This window comes from Emydura macquarii, unplaced genomic scaffold (genome assembly GCF_026122565.2).
Source record: "Emydura macquarii macquarii isolate MOO-44397 ecotype Brisbane River unplaced genomic scaffold, CSIRO-AGI_Emac_v2 contig_267, whole genome shotgun sequence".
Taxonomy (NCBI): domain Eukaryota; kingdom Metazoa; phylum Chordata; order Testudines; family Chelidae; genus Emydura; species Emydura macquarii.
In genome coordinates, this window is record NW_027130404.1 from 117,651 (window position 1) to 137,908 (window position 20,258).

Genomic DNA, 20,258 nt, shown 5'->3' on the forward strand with positions numbered 1-20,258 from the left:
TTTATAAAAAATTAAATAGAAAATTCAATTACCGCTGTTACCTGCAGCTCCCTTGTTTCCTCCTCAGTGGCTGAAGCGTGATATGAGAGGACCTGTGGGATAAGGAATGAATAAATCTAAGTACAAATAAAAGCATACAATGTAAAAACAACGGAATCATTTTTTTTAAATGAGAAAAGGGTTCAGACTATGCCTCCAATGCTGCAATGACTTTAATGGAGCTCTGCATGAGCACAGGGATGCACTCATACACAATGCACTGCAGAATCAGGAATGATAATGCAATTTATCAGTCTCCTGCATCATAGCAGCTTCTTGAGATAGCCAGGCCAAGAAAATCTATATAGTTTCTATAAATGAGCAAAGAGCTTCGATTAAAAAAAACAAACAAAAAAGCCCCACCAAAAACCTCTCTCTAGGGAAAGCTTTCATACCCCATTTCAAAGACAAATAGAGCTCACAGCACAGCTATAATTATGAGATGACATTGTTCCCATAATAAGTCCTTTCAGGGATTTATAACTCAGACATAAAAGAAAATTCTGTCCTGGGTAAAACTTGCAAGAGGAGGTTTCAGTCCAGAAGAAAATATTTTTTGTTTTAAATTAACAAAATAAACCCATATATTATTTTTTAGTTGTGTGAACAAAAGAGAGGAAACTGTTACTGTGTTGGGTTCCTTTAATCATATGTGCAATTAAGAGACCAGCTCTGGCTTTTTAAAAAAGACATTTTTTACAACCTATACAGAATTTTATTTTTTAATTGATAAACCACAGAGTCACTGATGTGAGATGTAAATAAATGGCCCAAACTTATTTTTAAAAAGCACTGAAATTACTTGGCAGTACAGTAATCATCTGCCCTACTTAAAGTGACTATTGGTTTACATGAGAGTTGTAATGTCCTTTAGAGAGGCTATTGGGTGCATAATCCACATTTTAGAAATTTTGCAAACACTCTTATTTATATATTGGACAGATCCAAAGTCTACAAAATTTAACTTTTAGGCTTATAGTTATCTTCCAAGTAATTCAGCATCTCCTGTTAAAACCTCCTGCAACACCGCGGTCATTAAACCTAACAATAAACAATTCAAAGGCTAGGACCAGATGACGTTCATGCTTGATATAGTTTGATGAAGTTCAAGGAAGTTGCAGAAAGCATACAATAATCCTGCTGTTACTGCATATACTGATTCATCTAGAGGACTGAGCCAAAATCATCACAGAAAACCTCAGACAAGAGGACACCCTTAGTTCCCCAAACCACTTCCTCTCTCTATGCAATTGGACAAACCAACTACGTTGATCACTGTATCCAGTATGCAGCATGGTGTTTAGGGAAGGCAGCATTCATGTCTACCACTGAATCCCATGAGTGCAGTTAAAATTCAACAACAAATAAAATACCAAACAGGCAAATATGGAAACAAGCAGCAAATAGGTATAGCTCCTGTTAACTCAGTGGGCCAAATTCTGCTCACTTTACAGATATGAGTAGTTTTAGATCCTGAGTAGGGAAAGTGGAATTTGGCCTAAAACTAGATTATTACTGAACCAAATAAGAATTACCTAGATTTTGCGCTCACCTCTAATGTCACCATCTGCTTGGCCATGGCTCTCTCCACAGCTTCGTACATCTGTGTATTCTGGATCCCCAACCCACAAAAGATGACAAAGGCTTCCAGAAACTGTTCGTCATTTCTGTTGAAAGCCTTGATTTTGCCCAAGTTTTCTTCCATCTTATTTACAAGCTGACAAACCCCTATGTCAAGTCACAAGAATGAAAAGAAGTAATATAGCAATTGCTAAAATACCACACTGTTATATGAAACAAAACAGAACAAGATATTAGCTCAAATCCTTATTAGTCTATAAAACAAATACTCACTGCATTTTTTAAAGGAAATACATACAGGACACAAATTAGAATGCTATAAAAGGACTTTAGTAGAATTATTTCGATACACCAAAGAATAAATACTACATTACTATGTGGATGTAAAAGTATTTACTAAGAGCTACAAAAGCAGATATATAGCTCTGTATAGCCTCCATTATCTTGCAAAATTCTACAGCGCAGTTTTCTTCTTGACTTATTATTAATAGTACTTTAGATTGACTTAATCCCTAAAGACAATTTGTCCTTCAGAGGCTAATTAGATTTTTGTAACCACGCCAAAAGAACAGTTTTAAATGTCAGGATAGTGGTACATAAAGTTTGCACTTCCTTATTTGAAACAGTACCGGAAAGTTAAAAAAATAAACTAAACTGAAAATACTTCAAGTGCAGGCACAAAGTTCAAGTGTACTTGCTATGATTCTATGGAGATGTGGTCTCGCCAGTAAAGGACCTGATCAAAGCCCATTTAAATCACTGGAAAGCCCCCTGTTGACTTCAGTTGGGTTTGGATCAAGCCCTAAATGCAGATGGCTTATTATTAAAAAATAAACAGCTATAGATGTTATCGCCAGGTTCTACTGACTTAGTTTGGTAACAGAGACACAGAACTTTCTGTGTATATGCTGCTAACGTTTTTGACCATAAGGGCAAACACTTGCCTGATCTAATGTAAATAATTATGCCAGTGTAAAGTTACAGATGCACAATTAAAAATGATAATGAGTTAGGAAATGCAGAAATTATGGTTGAAGACAGTTTTGCCATATTGCATATTCAGTGCTATTTATGCCACAGATTGAATGGTATAAACAATAATATATTTAACCAGTAAAACAGGAATACAAAACACTATTTTGGGTGACACCCAACACTGCTGTTGGCACTGTAACTTGCGTATTTTCTTGCTTCTGGAATTACACCACTGTAAATGGGAGCAGAATTTAAATCACTGACTTTTTGTTACTTATAATGTGCAGCTTTAGGGTCAGATCCTCAACAATGTCAGAGCTGCTCTCAGCTTCTGAAAAGGAGAGGTGGGTGGGAGGTGGGAATCATAATGGAAACTATTTTGCAATTATATCCATAGCGGGTGTAATCAGAACCTATTTTAAGGCCTTGTATACACTATGGAATGTTTACAGAAAATTCCTGTCATTGCTAGCAATCTACACTTCCAGTCTAAAATTACTCAATTTAGATTAAGGAAAAATAACAAGAAATATTGAAGTCTTGATGTGCAAGAATAATGCATTTTTGCCTTCTCTGTAACAACTTCTCTGTAGCAACTCTGAGAACAAAACGATCACTGCACTTACATACAGAAAGAGTTATTTGAAATGTAAAGGTTCTGTATGCAGAACAGTTTCCAGCCTACATATATCACAGTAACAGTGTCCCTTTTTTACCAAAGTACGCCCTGTTTTGGGAAGTTCTCCCAGGGCTAGATCCTGCTCTCAAATCAGTAGGAATGTTGCAATTGAATTGTAAGCTCTTTGGAGTGAAATCTTTTAGTGATGTATGATGCCTACCACAATGGTTCCCTGATTGGGACCCCTTGGCACTACAGCAATATAGATAATCCACAACAACAAATAAGAACTCATTGGGAAATGGCTTGGTTTCTCTCTGTGGAAGAGGAACTGATCTATCATAAGACTCTTTTGAGGGTGTGGGACAATCTCATAGATCTCACGTTCAACTCTCTGTCTAGTGCTGTTTATGACATTATAATAATGCCCATAGCAACTGTGATTTGATGAATAGGGGATTATGACTTCCAGAAGTGAATAAGACAGAGAATCAGATGAATTCTGAAAACATAGACTTTGTTTTCATGTAAATGACTCTATTAATAAAAACAGGGGGAGAGAATTACAGCAAATATACTGCTAAAGCACTGTCTAAACAGAATGTTTTTCAAAAGTTTTCCATGAGGCACCAGTGGGTCCATACACATCAGAATTAAAGAAGCCCAAATTCTTTTGGGGGCATTCTTATAAAACCACAGAAGGTTTCTATAATGCCCTCAGCACATATTCAAAGGGTATGCAAGCCCAAAAGGAGACCAAACAGAAAGACTTTCTCGCTTTGTTGCAGATGGAGAAAGCTGCTCTCCCAGAAACATGTACTGTTCCTGCCAGAGATATTTAGCTTAAAAATAAAAAATACCATAATGCTACATATGTAGCCTGCCTGAGGCTTTTAATCATGAATTTGAACAGAAAACAACAATAAAAAATCCTGTATAAGATCAGAGTGAAAAGTCTGTCCTAGAGCAACAAGCACAGGGAAAAATCCCTAGTTAAGCCCAAATCATTTCAATCTTCAACTCAGCCTTCTGTGTTTCAATAGAGTATTCAGAACAAGAGATCATCCAGCACACTACAAGTCCCATAAAAACAGCTGGTATAAAATGTGAATCCTGAGAACTAGACAAATTAAAGGTAATTCCTCTCTGAGGACCTTCTGTTTCCATCAGTTGCATGGAGCTGGCGGCTAAGAACAATGTCTCCATGAACTGAGGCCCAGAAATACATATGGAGGTAGGAGCATTGACTATGAAGTATTCCCCCATTTCCCAAATGTAGTCACTGGAAGCCCCTTTCTGCAAAACAATGCACACTGGGGACTCTAGGATTTGATGGTGTGCAAGGCTAAGAGATGGGGAAGCTGGATGGCAACTGCTGTCAGAAACCAACTCGCTACATGCTTCCCTCAGCAACTGTCCCCATTATATAGTCTTGTATAACATCCTGCTACTGGGAAAGGTACATATATATATGGTTCCTACCCCTGCAAATCTACAGACCAGGGGTAACATTTTCAAAAGCTCCAAAGTACCTTAAGGTACACCTACACTTCAAGCTGGAGGTGGAATTTCCAGTTGGGTTAGTGTACATGCACTCGAATTAGCATGCCAAAAACAGAAGTGTAGCTGTGGTGATGAAGATGGTAAACCAGGCTCAATGTCCTGAGTATGTTCCCATCCAGGACTCTATATGCTTTCTCGGGTAGCTAGTGCATCCTGCTACAGCAACACTGTTATTTTTAGCACCCTAATTAAATTAAAGCTAACGTGTGTTTGTCTACCTAAGCTGGAAATTACACCTCTAGCTTGAAGTGCAGACACATTGTATGAACCAAAGTCCCACTTTCAAAAGTGACTTACATCTAGGAACCAAAATCCCATTTGAGAGTCAATGGGATTTAAGCTCCCAAGTGACTCTCTAAGTCTCTTTTGAAAATGTTATCCTAAGGGACCAATGACAGCATTGCACTGTGATGTTACAGAGACAGCAGAATCCAAGAAAGAGAAGGGAGAAGCAGACACTATGGCCTGGTCTATACTAGAAAGTTTTGTCGATGCAAGTTACAGTGATGACCAAAAAGCGCTGTAATTAAAACACTTGTATCTGTCCACACAGCACTCATTGTGTCACCGAAGCATGTCCACACTTAGTGCTCTGGCATCAACAGTGAGAAATATGCACTGTGGGCAGCTAACCCACTGTGCAACTCACCACCTTGTGCCGCTAGGGGTTGTGGAAAGGCGGAGAAGGTTGCAGTGCATCAAGGGTGCAGGCTCAACATCCCATGATGCAGTGATTTCTGTGCCGTCATTCCATGAGTTTCTGACTACGTTTCATGGCATTTTTCATTGGCTCCAGTTTCCTAAGCGCCCGCCATCTCTATTTGAAAGGATGGATCCTGCACCACTCTCCACCATTGTTGTCAGTATTCTGAACTGGTCATGCAGTGTATCATAAGCTCCCAATTAGAATTGGAATCCGAGGCGCCTGACCTGCAGTGTGCCATGCAACAACCATTGGATTTCTGTGCATTCACAGAGCATCTGCACACGGTGCACCGCTGCTCTAAAGCACATGAAACAAGCATTAGGTGGTGGGATCACATTGTTATGCAGGTCTGGGATGACGAGCAGTGGCTGCAGAACTTTCAAATATGCAAAGCCACCTTCATGGAACTCTGTGAGGAGCTTGCACCTGCCCTGCGGCGCAAGGACACCAGAATGAGAGCTGCCATCCTGGTGGAGAAGCGTGTGGTGATTGCCATGTGGAAGCTGGCAACTACAGACTGGTCCCAATCGGTCACTAATCAGTTTGGAGTTGGGAAGTCTATCACTGGAGCTGTGTTATCACAAGTGTGTAGGGCCATTAATTGCATTCTGCTACAAAGGACTGAGAGTCTTGGAAATGTGTGTGAAATAGGTGGTGGCTTCACAGTGACGGGATTCCCTAACTGTGGCAGGGTGATAGATGACATGCATATCCCAATTTTGGCCCTGGATGATCTTGCGATGGAGTATATCAGTAGAAAGGGGTACTTCTCTATGGTACTGCAGGCACTTGTGGATCACCATGGGTATTTCACGGACATCAACGTGGGTTGGTCAGAGAAGGTGCATGATGCACACATCTCCAGGAATACTGGCCTATACAGAAAGCTGCAAGCAGGGACTGTCTTTCCAGACCAAAAGAGTCCAATGGGGGATGTTGAAATGCCTATAGTGATCCTGAGAGACCCAGCCTACCCCTTACCGCCATGGCTCATGAAGCCTCATATAGGCAACTTGGATAGCAGCAAGGAGCACTTCAGTAACAGGTTTAGCAGGTGCCGAATGACTGTTGAATGTGCATTTGGCAAATTAAAAGCTCACTGGCGATGCCTTTATGGCCATTTAGACCTAAATGAGGAAAATATGCCCATGCTTATGGCCTCCTGCTGTGTGTGCTCCATAATATTTATGAAGGTAAAGGTGAAAAAGTTTCCCCCTGGGTGTAACGCAGAGGTGGATCACCTTGCAGCTGAGTATGAACAACCAGATGTCAGGGCTATTAGGGGGCACAACAGGGGACCATTCAAATCAGGGGGGCCTTGAGGAACTATTTTCACAATGAGCACCAATAAGGTGCCTTTGTAAACAGCACTGTGCCATGCTATGACTGCTATCCAGCTTGCACGTGTATCAATGTGAGCTGCAATCACCATGTGAAAAAGATAAATAATTGTTTATTCTTCACCAGGTATGTCTTTATTAAACAACAATTATTTGCAACACACAAAAAGCTGGGCTAGAGAGGAAAAAGCAGTGAAGGACAATGTGAGCTGTGACAGCAGGGTGTAAGTCTAGCTATCGTTCTGGAAGCTGTCTGAAGGAGTGGAGTGAACAGGGTACTGAGATGGGCTGGGAGTTTGGTAGGAATGTGTGGATGGAGTTTGGGGAGGGCTTGGAAAGCAGTTCTATATTGGCTGCGGCAGGAGGGGGGGGGGGGGAAAGCATGCATGAATTCAGTCTGCAGCATTATGAGTGACTTATAGCAGCTCCGTTTGCTCCTCCATGGCTTTTATCATGCCATCGTGACCTGCTATCACTCATTCCTGGTTTTCCCTCCTCTCCTGCCTATGAATTTTCTGATTTTCAGACACAATGTGCCTCCATGCCCTTTTTTCTTTTCTTTTTTTCCCCTGCCTCAGAGGACTGGAGGAATTCTTGGAACATTTCCTCTTTGCTTCTCCATGGTCGTTTTCTTATCAGCCACAGGCATTCGACAGGTGTGGAGGGTTTCCCCATCAAGGCCACATCTGTAGAAGTACAATAAACAATGAACAGAAGTACTATTGTGAGTGCAATAACAGCATTGATGCCTTACTGTAAAATACACCTCTTTCTCACTGATTGCACAGCTCGACATTCAATTAGGACATGGTGAGTTGTACCCAAGGGGAGGGGACACTCAAGCTGGAGAAAAGGTTCTGAGTGGTTGTTTGGGGTATTGATGCAGGTAGATAGGGACAAAATTTCAAATTGTGCCACAATTTTCCACAGCAGGGGCCATAGAAGCCAAATATCTCACTCCTGAAAGTAAGCAGAGATGCTATGGTGCATCTCCTCCATGCGAGCAGCTTCGAACCAGGCCTCTTTGCTGCTTGCCTGGGTGCTGCTTTGGTCCCTGCATGAGTGATTGCCAATTGGCATGCGAAAATTTCTTACAATGGGGGAAGAAACAAAGCAGTTCAGACAAGGAATTTCCAGCAGAGGATTGGCAAATACCTCCAGGAAAGTTTCCTAGAAATCTCTCTGGAGGATTCCCGTAAAATCTCGGTGTGCATTAACACACTTCTCTATTGCACTGCCTAGCTGAACAGGGGAATGGGAAGCACATGCAAACACAGCTACACCTCATATAACCAAGAAGCATCAGCTCAAAAATATCACTTACCAGAGCCTCCCTTTCCTGCATGCTAGAGCTGGAGGGCTGGAACTGGTTCAAACCATTCGGGGTCAAGAAGAAGTCCTGGCTCCCCATGTCAATAAATGACCAGGTCCCCCACTCCGCATCATCCATGACTTTTTCATCGGGGTTGAGTCCAGTGTTTGCTGCCTCCAGGCCCACAGAGGTATCCATGTGTCTCTTGGCAGTGGAAGTGGGGTCACTGCTGAGGGTGGCTTCCAGCTCCTGATAGAAGCAGCAGGTGTTTGGCTCTGCACCACAGTGATGGTTTGACTCCCTAGCTTTTTATCTACACTGATGCTTTGTTGCTAAAAGATTGGCGCAAAAAGCTTTATGTCTCTCGTCAAGGTGGTTTTATTTTGTCACAAAATCAGGGGAGTTGGGTCAGCAGGAAGTGATTGCAGTGTGTACACCACCAGTTTTGGCACAAAAAGCTGACTTTGGTCAACAAAACTCTCTAGTGTAGACCAAACCTAAGTGTCAATGCTCTGAGAGTCATATAAGTAATATGCAGGCCACAGGGAAAACTGTGAACATGAGCTGCCCCTATTAATCTTAGTGTAATAACTTATCAAGAAAATAACATGGTGGCAGGAGACAAATGCTCATTTTAAAAAGACTTTCATTTTAACCCCCAAATCAACCTTTCCTGGTTTTAGCTCCTTAATAAAACTAAGAGACATTATGAACATCATGGTGAAATGCAATAAAATAAATAAAAACCGAACTTATTTTTGTTCCTATTTCAATTTTTTTTTTAAAAGAAAACTAACTGCTCACTTGCAGAATGCGTCATTGACCTACAGCAATAATGGAGATGCTTACACTAAATGGGAGAAACAGCAGAAAGAAGTGAGACATAATCTGGAGTTATGTGGATCCCATGAAATGATTATACAATTGTACCCACCAAGCAAAACACATCAACCATCTCACTTTACAATGATTGAAACCATGGACTTCTTAAATAAATATCTCAAATGCATACAGTGACAGATAGTAAGCGTGAAAAATCAGGACTTTTTGGGCAGGAGGAGGGTGAAGAGTTGTTGCGTATATAAAGACAAAGCTCCTAACAGTGGGATGTCTAGTCACCCCATAAATGCATGAAATATAAATCCTGTTGTAGCTTTACATAAGACTGTACATTTGTTATATTCACCCACTTATATACATTCTTCTGTTTTTTGGGGCTGATTCATTGCTTACTCACAGTATATTACATCAGTGCAACTCCAGTGATTTCAATGGAGTTACTCTAGGTTTACACAAGTGTGCGGGTGAGTAGTAGAAGTAGATTCTCTTTACAGCTTTGTTCAGACAACAAACAAGATCTTGTAATAAAACATTTTACAGACTATACCAAAAGACTACATCAATAGTAAATGAAAAAATGTGACAAAGTGTCATTAAATACCTTTGGCCTGTTCCACTAGCTAAAGGATCTAGATGCCGAATTATTAATATCTAACTGCTTGGCAGGCACTTCATGCAGTATGAGTCTGGAGAGTGACTTCTGGCACTACCTATTGACTGGATCATTCGTTAGATGCACTTTCTACCTTTTACTCATTTGATTCACTTTTCTATTTAGACAATTTTCACACTGTAAACATTTTTTTAAAGGTCCTATAGTACAGAGACTTTAATGACTAAGAACACCTAGGGTGCAGTCCTCCTCTAGGCTCTGAGCCTTGTACTCTGGCTGAAAGTTCTGGAGTGATGTAAAGAGACTCCAAATACCCAGATCTGGCCAGGAGAAGATTCTCCTGATGCAGGAACTGAGGAAGAAAAACAGCTCTCGGATAACCCCTTGCAAGCCCTGAAGAAGAAAATATGATGGGGTGGAGCTGTGGCTGGGAACAAGAAGGGCAAGTCAGGGTCAGGCTCACTACATGTATGGCTTCAGCCCATAGGGACACCGTTGTAACTTAGATAGGCCCCCAAGGCAGTTTAAATTATATCAGCACCCACACTGCAGCCCAGGATTGAAAGAGTGTAAAGGTGGTTTAAAACCACCATAGCTTCCCACATCCCTTGGTCTGCGAGTTCTGTGCTGCTCCTCTGTGATGCTGAATGAATAAAATGTGACATGGTATGGTTAAAATATGACCATATGTATTATTGTTGCTACCACTATTACATAATTGCAACAAATCTTATATAAAGTGTATCATGTAACGTATCAATGCAAAAGTTATGATTTGCTGAGTATGATTATTCTGTTTATATGCATGCATCATCTTTGTATCTGAAGTTATAAATATGACTTTTTATCTGGATTTCAAATGTGTTTGCTCCTGTAATAACACTTGTTTGTATCCAGTCTAGTTACTTTGTGAATGAACAATGTCAACTGATAGCCCATCAAAGGATACTTAGTTTTCAGAATGAGCCATAAAAGGAGCTTGACCCCATATGGTGAGCTTTCCTGTGGACACTTCAACCAGTTAATAAGTAATGCCTTCTCCTATGACTCAACAAAGCATGCAAAGACAGGTAACTTGCTCATGTGGCCTGGACTCCATCTTGTTTCTGTGAATTTCCACAAGCTGAAATTATGAGCATGCACCCACATGGCAGAGGGTATTTAAATCCCTAAAACATCTTAATTTTTGTCTTCATTTCCTGCTTCATTTCTCTGGCCTGGATTTCTAACAAAGAAGCTCTAAACAAGGATTGATGACCCCCCAAGCTGTTTGGATAATGTCCAGAGACTTTGCAAAATAAGAACTTTGCAACTCAGTTATCATTTCTACTTTGAACCTAATTTATGAAATTTTATTCTCATCTGTATGATCTTTAAACCAATACTCTTTCTTCTTTTAATAAATGTTGGTTTAGTTAATAAGCATTGGCTTTAAGTATGTATTTGGGTAAGATCTGAACTACTCATTGACCTGGTTGGTAATGTGTAAAGTCCTTTGGGATTAGTAGAACCTTTTATATATATGATGGATAAAGATTTTCAGTAATCCCCATCTTATTTGACTTAGGTGTCTGGGTAAAGGTCAAAGGGCTGGAGCACTTTAAAGGAACTGTATTTTTATCTTCAGAATAATCAGTGAGGTGATCAGAAGCTGTTTGTTGCTGGGCTGATGTATCTTATGGAAGAATAACCACCATTAATGGGGGGTCTGCCTGCCCAATTCTTTGCAGTTTTGTCTTGTTTAAGCTATCTCAGCGTGGTTCCCCTACAGACCAACATCACACCCTCTTTGGGGTGCCATCCAGAATCCCATCATTTATTTCCTCATTTTCAAGTATGCCTTATGCAAAAATCCATACAATGGCTTCCAAGCTATCTAAATCTCAATATGCACTGCCAGCTGTATTTGAACAGGAATGTTAGTCAAGATGAATCCCATGCTGCCCACTAGAGTCTACCTTGACAGATTATAATACATCTTTCTATGTCCACCTTAGAGTTTTTTAAAATATGTTAGTGGCTTTAAAAATGCATCTTTACTTCTAGTTTAGATTAGCACCATGTGAAATAACTACGGAGGAAATCCTGAGGCCCTTGCTTAGTTTTGGCTCAGCCCTTACCCAAGTGAATTCCCACTGAGGTCAATCAGTCCTAACTCCCATTGAGGACAATGGGAATTCTTATGTGTAAGGGACTTTGTAGAAATTCAGGTGTGACCCTTAAGGTTTGAGTCACTCCTGTAATTGAGTTCTACTTCCTGCTCTGGGCGTGGGGGCTTCCTGAGAACCAGTTCCATATCTGTAATCAGGCCAGCCACAGCCCTGATGAGTGTTAGAGCAGCTCTAACATGCTGCTCACTCCTTGTCCCCAAAATGCCACCATGCCAGAAGCGTGGTGGTTCATTGATAGGTGAAGATTTCAACACTAGCACACATACACCTTCTGGGAGTTCCCTTCCAACAGGGGAATTTTCTGTTGAACAGCTGTAATCAGTTTCTGGCCTCTCTGCACCAGCTGAGTGGCACAAAGAAGCTGGATATGATTGTAAATCCCATAGACTGTCATTCCTATTCCTCAATACAACATTGACTTGCTACATTAATTGTGTGTGAGTGTTAAAAAGTCACCATCCACATGAAATCTAGACAAAATATAAAAAAGGTGAAAGTAGTTTCAGGTGCTTCTCCTCCCCCTTAGTCTCCATGCCAGGTGTCTCAGGTTTTTATAATCATATTATCTTTTTTTTTTTTTTTTTTTAAAGAAAGCTTTTCTCTTTCCTCTTGCCATGCAAAAGACCCACACAAACAACAGGGAACTCTGTCCACAGGGGATAGAATTAAAATAATTACCAACAAAGCACTGTCAAGTGCACAAAGGAAGCAAACTGAAAAAGTAGAAAAGTAGAAAAAACCTATAGCAGGTTTAAAAAAAAAAAAAAAAGACAGATAGGAGTATGATGGTGCCCTTAATTAAAAGCATGACAACTATTTCATTGTGTTTAAGAATTTTCTCCTGTGATTTTAGATTTCATGTTGCTGAGATTTTACTTTGGAATATAGAAATGCTTCTGTATAGCAATTATACACAAAGTATCCAAAAAAATCCTACACAGTTACATACCAGTAGTATAATATAAATACATTTTATCTCACATAAAGACAACAGTTAAAGAAAATATCATAACATGCATCTAACGACTGGGCATGCAACGTGCAGGTAGAAATGGAAACAAATCAAAATGGCAATACCTATCACTTTATTCTTCTTCCCATTTTTTATTGGTGTACAAAGCAAACTTTTTATGTGCTGGTTTACGTTTTCTGCATTTTCATTCTGTTAAGGAAATAAAGAATACTGTTAAACTTACAGCAAGATCTATTCATGAGCCCTGCTTGGCAGGTCATACAAGGAAGGCAGATTATAAAACTGTAATTCTTAGGGGTAGGGACTATGTCTTCACTTGTGTTTGTGCAGCATCTAATACAATGGGGACTTGGGAATAATAAATAAATGAGTAATAAGAGTTTCAAGATGAATTTACAGTCATTTGGGTCCACTTTTTCATTTAATGATAATTCCTTTCATTAGAATGAAAATGACTGTATTGCACAGTAGGGACAGATTTTCACCTCAGGGTGGCTGAGGAGAAATTAGTGGGGGTCTAAGATCCCTTCCCACTTCCCCAGTTATGAGGATTCCTAAGGATCTCCCACCTCTGGTATGCCCCCTACTCACCCCTTTCACCAGAGGGAGGAAGTGGATGACATTACAGCTAGAGTGGCTACACCAGCTTTATGCCAATTGAGGATTCCCTCATACTGGGAGAATTCTTAGGAGCCCCTTTAGCATGGGTTTAAGGTTCCTTTGAGCCACTATGGCAGGGCAAAGGGACTTTCACGGGGCCACAGTTATGGCCCAAGGAATGAATAACAATATAACTAGATTAGCATGTGGTAGTTCCTTAAAAGCCATTTCACTGGTATGTTCATTTGAACCTGGATGTGTTCTACCGTCAGCGTACAATAAGCACCTTCAGAAGGACACTGAAGTTGTTTGAAAAAAATACTTTTCAACTCCATAGCAATAAAAGAAAATGGACTTAATTCTGCTCTGTTACACCTAATACTGGAGTCCTAGGGGTATAACTGACAGCAAAGTATAGCCGAATGTCCGATTCCATATAAGGGAAGGAAAAAATATTAGCATGGTAATATTTCAGCTCTGAAGTTTCTTTGATTCTTGGCTGCCTGGGTTAGTTTCTCTTTAGCCTTACAATCATGATCATTGCACAAATAAAGGAACATTTTGCCTAAAGTGTAGGAGAACATATGCTATTCTCTTTGTAGAAAACTTTCAAAGGGATGATGTCATGTCTAATGCTTTACATGACTCCAGGCACTTTACAATTAAGAGCCTCGGTATCTGTGAAATTAACTGGAAGTAAGGAGGAACACTAGCCCCCTGAAGACAGCTAGCTCTTCACAGAGCACAGCTTGGAACACAGTGACCTATACTGTGTTGCTCTTGTCTGCAATATTTTCATTTACACTCATAACAACTATTGTCCCAATTCTCCTCTCCTGTGCACAAACACATCTCTTCAAAGACCTGCTGCTGCACTTTATACACTTTCTCAATAGTCTAGTTACACTGGTCTGAGGATGTCTGTCTGAATACTCAAGGGTAAGCTCAATAATTACAAGTGCAACAACTTGCAACAGGTGCAGAGTGCTGGTGAGAAACAGGCTGATAATGCTCAGGGGGGATTATCAAGAGTCCTACAGCCCAAACTGGGAAGAAGAAAAAAGAAACTGGCATGGAGCCCTGATTTCATGTTTCCTCTCTCATCCCCATATGCCAATTCTCCATCTTTGAACATGAGCAATCAACCAAAGATTTGCTTGCTTTTCTCACAATGACACACATACATTGATTATTTTATATGCCACTGGGGACTGGAGTGTGACCTTGCCTGCTACCCCTTCCAAGGTGTGTTAGCCATGCAAAACGTTTCCATTTGCTTAGCTGACAAGGAAGGCTTTTCCATTAACCTCAGTCAGTGGTGAAAATTATCCTATCAACTCCATGTAGATCTCTGTTTTCTACTCGTTCATTCTTCCCTATTCATACATGTCCTTCCCTTCTGTCCACTGTCATTTTTATCACTTTCATTCCATTTTTTCCTTCCCACTCTCTCTTTTGTCCCTCCCTAATATTTCCTTCTGTTCTTGCTGCTCTTCTGTTTCCTCTCCTGTCTCCTCCACTGATTCCCCAATTGCTTAGTGTTTAAAGCACTAACCTTTTTCGAAGCTGCAACCATCATTTGTTCCAAATGTTCCTTCCCTCCCAACTCTCCAGAAATTGCAGTTGAGAGACACTGAAGGAGGGCTTTCACAAAAGCTAGTTAAGTGGTAGGAGGAGGAACTATGGCCCAAAGTAACGTTCACATCTGGTCTAAACCAAAGCCCATGGAGTCTCTCCATAGACTTGAGTGGACCTTGGATCAGATCACAATGCACAATGCTTACAGAAAATAGATCTATGATCAATTGTTTGGAGAGATGGAGGGAGAGAGAACAGATATGAAAGGAGTATATACTATTTAAATGTCATTGTGCTGAAGAAATAATTATCTAGAATTCCTCTCCAGCAGTACTATTGTTTCCTCTTTATCCATGTATGCACATGTATCTACAAGTAAATACATGTCAACATTTTTCTCAGGCATAATAAATCATTTAGAGCCTAGGGAACAATGCATTTCTGCATGAGCAGAAAATTCAAATTCTGCTGCCAAATCATTAGGCTTGTCCTAAACAAACACCTGTTTGAAATTGCTCCCAAGGTATTTCTTTTATGTATTTTATATTTTCTCCCAAATATTCACCAATTTCTTTGTCTATCTAATCCAGGATATCCATTTTGTGTCGTCCCCTCCTACCCCCACCCCCAATGAGACATTAAATGGGGCTAGTCACGGGCTCTATCCTGCAAAGTGTCGAGCACTCTCAACTCCCATGGTGACAAAACCATGCATCGCTGAAAGCGGAAGCATTGCACAGCTCTCCAGCAGCCCCTACTATCCAGTTACTGGAACCATCTTGTTGCACTTTCTGCCCTGTCTGCTGCTTGACCCCAGAAGGGAGAGAGTATGGTGGAACCCCATCTGCTGACAATAATACACTCCCTTTCCGCTCCTACCCTCTCCCTCATCCGCTATCTAAGAGGTTTCCTACAAATGTATGATAAACAACCCTGCTTTTCGAAAGTGTAACAAGAAGACCTGGAAAAAAGCAAATATAGTGCCCATCTTCAAGAAAGGGAGGAAAGAGGATCCAGGGAACTACAGACTGGTCAGCCACACCTCAATCCCTGGAAAAATCACAGAGCAGGTCCTCAAGGAATCCATTTTAAGGCACTTGGAAGAGAAGAAGGTGATCAGGAAGAGTCAACATGCATTCACCAAGGGAAAGTCATGCCTGACCAACCTGATTGCTTTCTATGAAGAAGTGACTGGCTTTGTGGATGTGGTGCAAGCGGTGGATGTGATATACCTTGACTTTGGCAAAGCTTTGGATACGGTCTCTCACAGTATTCTTATCAGTAAGTTAAAGAAGTATGGGTTGGATGAATGGACTATAAAATGGACAGAGAACTGGCTAGAGCATAGGGCTCAATGAGTAGTGATCAATGGCTCCATGTCTAGCTGGCAGCTGGTCACAAGCGGAGTGCCCCAGGGGTCGGTCCTCGGGCTGGTTTTGTTCAACATCTTCATTAATGATCTGGAGGATGGGGTAAGATTGCACCCTCAGTAAGTTTGCAGATGACACTAAGCTGGGGGGAGTGGTAGATACCCTGGAAGGTAGGGATAGGATACAGAAGGACCTAAACAACCTGGAGGATTGGGCCAAAAGAAATCTGATGAGGTTCAACAAGGACAAGTGCAGAGTCCTGCAGTTAGGACAGAAGAATCCCATGCACAGTTACAGACTGGGGACCAATGAGCTAGGCAGCAGTTCTGCAGAAAAAGACCTGGGGGTAACAGTGGATAAAAAGCTGAATATGAGTCAGCAGTGTGCCCTGGTTGCCAAGAAGCCTAATAGCATATTGGGCTGCATTAATAGGAGCATTGCCAGCAGATCGCGGGAAGTGATTATTACCCTCTTATTCGGCATTGGTGAGGCCACATTTGGAGTATTGTGTACAGTTTTGGGCCCCCCACTACAACAACGATGTGGAGAAGTTGGAGGGAGTCCAGTGGAGGGCAACAAAAATGATTAGGGGGCTGGAGCACAAGACTTATGAGGAGAGGCTGAGGGAACTAGGCTTGTTTAGTCTGCAGAAGAGAAGAATGAGGGGGATTTGATAGCAGCCTTTAACTACCTGAAAGGGGGTTCCAGGGAGGATGGAGCTAGGCTGTTCTCAGTGGTGGCAGATGACAGAACAAGGAGCAATGGTCTCAAGTTGCACTGGGGGAGGGCTAGGCTGGACATTAGGAAAAAGTTTTTCACTAGGAGGGTGGTGAAGTACTGGAGCTGCGGCTTGACAAAGCCCTGGCTGGGATTATTTAGCTGAGGTTAGTCCTGGTTAGTCCTGCTTTGAGCAGGGGGTTAGACTAGATGACCTCCTGAGGTCCCTTCCAACTATATGATTCTATAATTCTATGACCTGGCAGCTTTCCAGCCCCTGTTCTGGGAGTAAAAGGCAGTGACAAGTTTGCTTTTTGCTGACAAGGATGCCAAGGCATTAAAGATGTTGCTTGGCTACTCCACCAGACTGGTCTATTTCGTACCAATTGTCCTTTCCCTCCTAAATCTCCAGCTTCTATCCAAGTGGTCACTGGAACACCCTGCCACAAGCTAGCTCTCCCTGATGCTGCTCTGTGGACTGGGAAGCATGAGGTGTTGAAGAGAAGTGCAGTAGCGCCTTCCCCAGAACAGCAAACAGTTCACATCTGTATCATGCCTAACGTCTACCAGACCAAAAGTGGAAGAAGGAACTTCTGAGTCCACTCCCAACTCGTACAGCAGACTGTGGTGGCAAATCATCACGGTTGGTGTGGAAAGCCTCCACCCTCTCTTCATTCAAACCCTCCTTAGAACATACTTCTTACATACTTCTTCCTCTTCCCCATATATTCTCTAGTAAATAAGTATGGTTATATTTGTTTTTATACTGATTTTCTTTGTGAGGAATCCACCTTCTGGCACTGTATTGTTTGTAAACTCCTTGGAGTAGGGACTGTATCTTCCTCTAAGTTTAAACAGTTCTGAGTGTCAGCAGTCAATAAATACAGCAATGATAATAGTAATAAGGATAGCACACATAAGATTTGGTCATATATGAAAGGTGTTTTAAAAAAAAAAGTCACCTGGGTCTTTTATTACTAGATTCCAAATTTAATTTCAGTTTACTTACTGTCCATGGAAATCTTCTGTCTTTGCAGACATCTGGTATATTAAGAGGCTCCATGGTATTCTTGACGTACTGAGCATACATATAATTTATTTTGTTTGCATCATAGTCCCTGATGGAACAGTAAGGACAGACAGATATTATTCATGGTATTCTTTGTGTGACACAGGGACATGTAATAATGCTAAGCAAATGTAAAATATATTATGTGTAAATCAAAGGGAAAGGTACAATCAATAACCCTCAGCTGAAGCTGAGCTCAATTCCTAAGCACAGATCCACCACCATCTCCAACCCACCATAGAATTGTAGGCTATGCTATAGGATAGAGAGGACTCAAACAGCCCAGTTTTGCATTCCCACATCTCATTTAAATTAAACTAACATAGATGATAATGTCCAGCCATTCCATGCTATATCCATGTCACTACAGAAGACCAAACACTTAACAATATTCTCAGAGTAACACTGTAAGTATTGTCTCTGAGGCGTGTGTTTATTTTGTTTAATTAAATACAATGAAATGCAGGAGATGTGTGGGTGTATTTAGTGTTCCATGCATGCGATTTCTATTAAAATCAATACAAGTTCTCTCTATATATTTGTGGTTCTGCTAAAAACTTGTCTGTTTTAGTTAAATTGGTGCAAACCCCTGTGCAGACATTTTGGTTTAAGCATGGCTTACTGCAGTTTAGTTTAAACCTGTCACTACTTGATTTAAGTTCAACTAAAATAAGCCTGATTTAAACTGAAATATAAGCATCCACACATCAGTTTGCACCAATTTAACTAAATTGGTTAAAAAAACTTATTTAAGATAAACTAGTGCAATTTTCTGATGTAGATAAGCTCTAATGCTGCATTATGTCTTGTGTAACTATCCAGAGGAAATTACACTCCTAAATATTAGGATAGTTAGAGATGTATTAAAAATACTAAACTTCGGAAATAAATGAATCAATGCAGTCTACGTGAATGAAAGATAAAAAAGAATGACAGTTGGATATATGCAGTGTAATGGTAGCCATGTCAGTCCCAGGATATCAGAGAGACAAGGTGTGTGACGTTGATCCAATAAAAAATATTACCTCACCCAGCTGGATAGAAACCTTCAAAAATAATATACGTCTAAAAATCTGACATCTGAAAATCAATAATAGATGAAATTCATTTTTAAACTGAGAGCAGATGGCAACATTTATGAATTTTCTGCTTTTAAGTTAATGTAAAATGTGCTCTTAGAATGAATGAACAATTAATTGCATGGGGATTGCATTATTGACCTAGAACATCTGTTTCCCTCAAATCAAAGCCTAAAGTAACTTTACAAAATCAATCATCTGTTTTCTAATTGCTTAGTGCTTATGTATTTAATTAAGGCACTTTGATATTTATCCTAGCCCTTACACACCCATTCTGGGAGAGTACCCATCTCCTATTGGTATACCTGTTCCCAATAGGCCTCTGTATTTTTCCTTAGACTTGGGAGTAGGATTTGATTATTTTTCAGCTGTAAATGCATATATCCAAAGAATCCATGCACAACACTAGAGACAAGAAAGCCTTCTTTTCTATGTAATAAATTTGGTTACTTGGGGACAAACCCCACACTTTTGAAGACTGGCCTGAAGATCTGGCTTGACTCAGATCACAGATGACGTGAGGAGCATCAGAGTGTGCCTTGTGCAATAATTTATTCTACCTAATGCGTGTCATTGTGCCTTTTATATCCCCTGAAACTGTGGCCTTAGAACAGAGCGTAAGTCTTAAGTTGGCTGCATGGATCACAAGACAGCCCACCATACAGGGAGGCATATAGCTATGCTGCCTCAGGAATATTTCAGGGAAGGAATTCTGACTCAGGAGACCAAAATTCCCTCGCTGCTTCCCCTTGCTCTCAGTCTGAGAGAAGACTTCACTGCTGGCCTATACAAGCAGTAAATTACTTTCAAATGCCTACACCAGCAAGCAGTAGGAAAGTATGACTGGAAGGAGCCAACGCCTGCCCATTCACCACACACCTGCTCTAGGGAAGGGAGTATGCAAGCATTCCATTTTTACTCTTTTGTGCTGGCATGTAGTCCAAGTTCCAATATAGACCTATAATTTTTGCCAGTTTGAGCCACACTCTTTGGGCTGAATTTTCAAATATATGTATGAAAACTGCATATGTGAAACAGTCAGAGCACACAATGCTCAATCTTGACATTGTACTTTGTGCATCCAATAGTTTGTCCTGTGTACGACCTAATCTC

The 20,258-nt window shown here is 40.7% G+C and overlaps 1 protein-coding gene across 4 annotated transcripts in view; it reads right to left on the bottom strand.

Moving 5' to 3' along the window:
• The window catches only part of PDE5A (phosphodiesterase 5A), a 108,123-nt gene that overhangs the window by 43,212 nt on the left and 44,653 nt on the right, over positions 1-20,258 (bottom strand). For all 4 annotated transcript variants that reach the window (XR_010919885.1, XM_067549363.1, XM_067549354.1 and 1 more), the window contains exons 8-11: positions 18,007-18,115; positions 12,837-12,921; positions 1,592-1,767; positions 33-92 (exon numbers count right to left, since the gene is read on the bottom strand). Coding sequence is in view for 3 of the 4 variants with exons in the window: in XM_067549363.1 (XP_067405464.1) it covers positions 33-92; positions 1,592-1,767; positions 12,837-12,921; positions 18,007-18,115 (430 nt within the window). In the remaining variant the exon portion in view is untranslated. The remainder of the gene's footprint in view (positions 1-32; positions 93-1,591; positions 1,768-12,836; positions 12,922-18,006; positions 18,116-20,258) is intronic.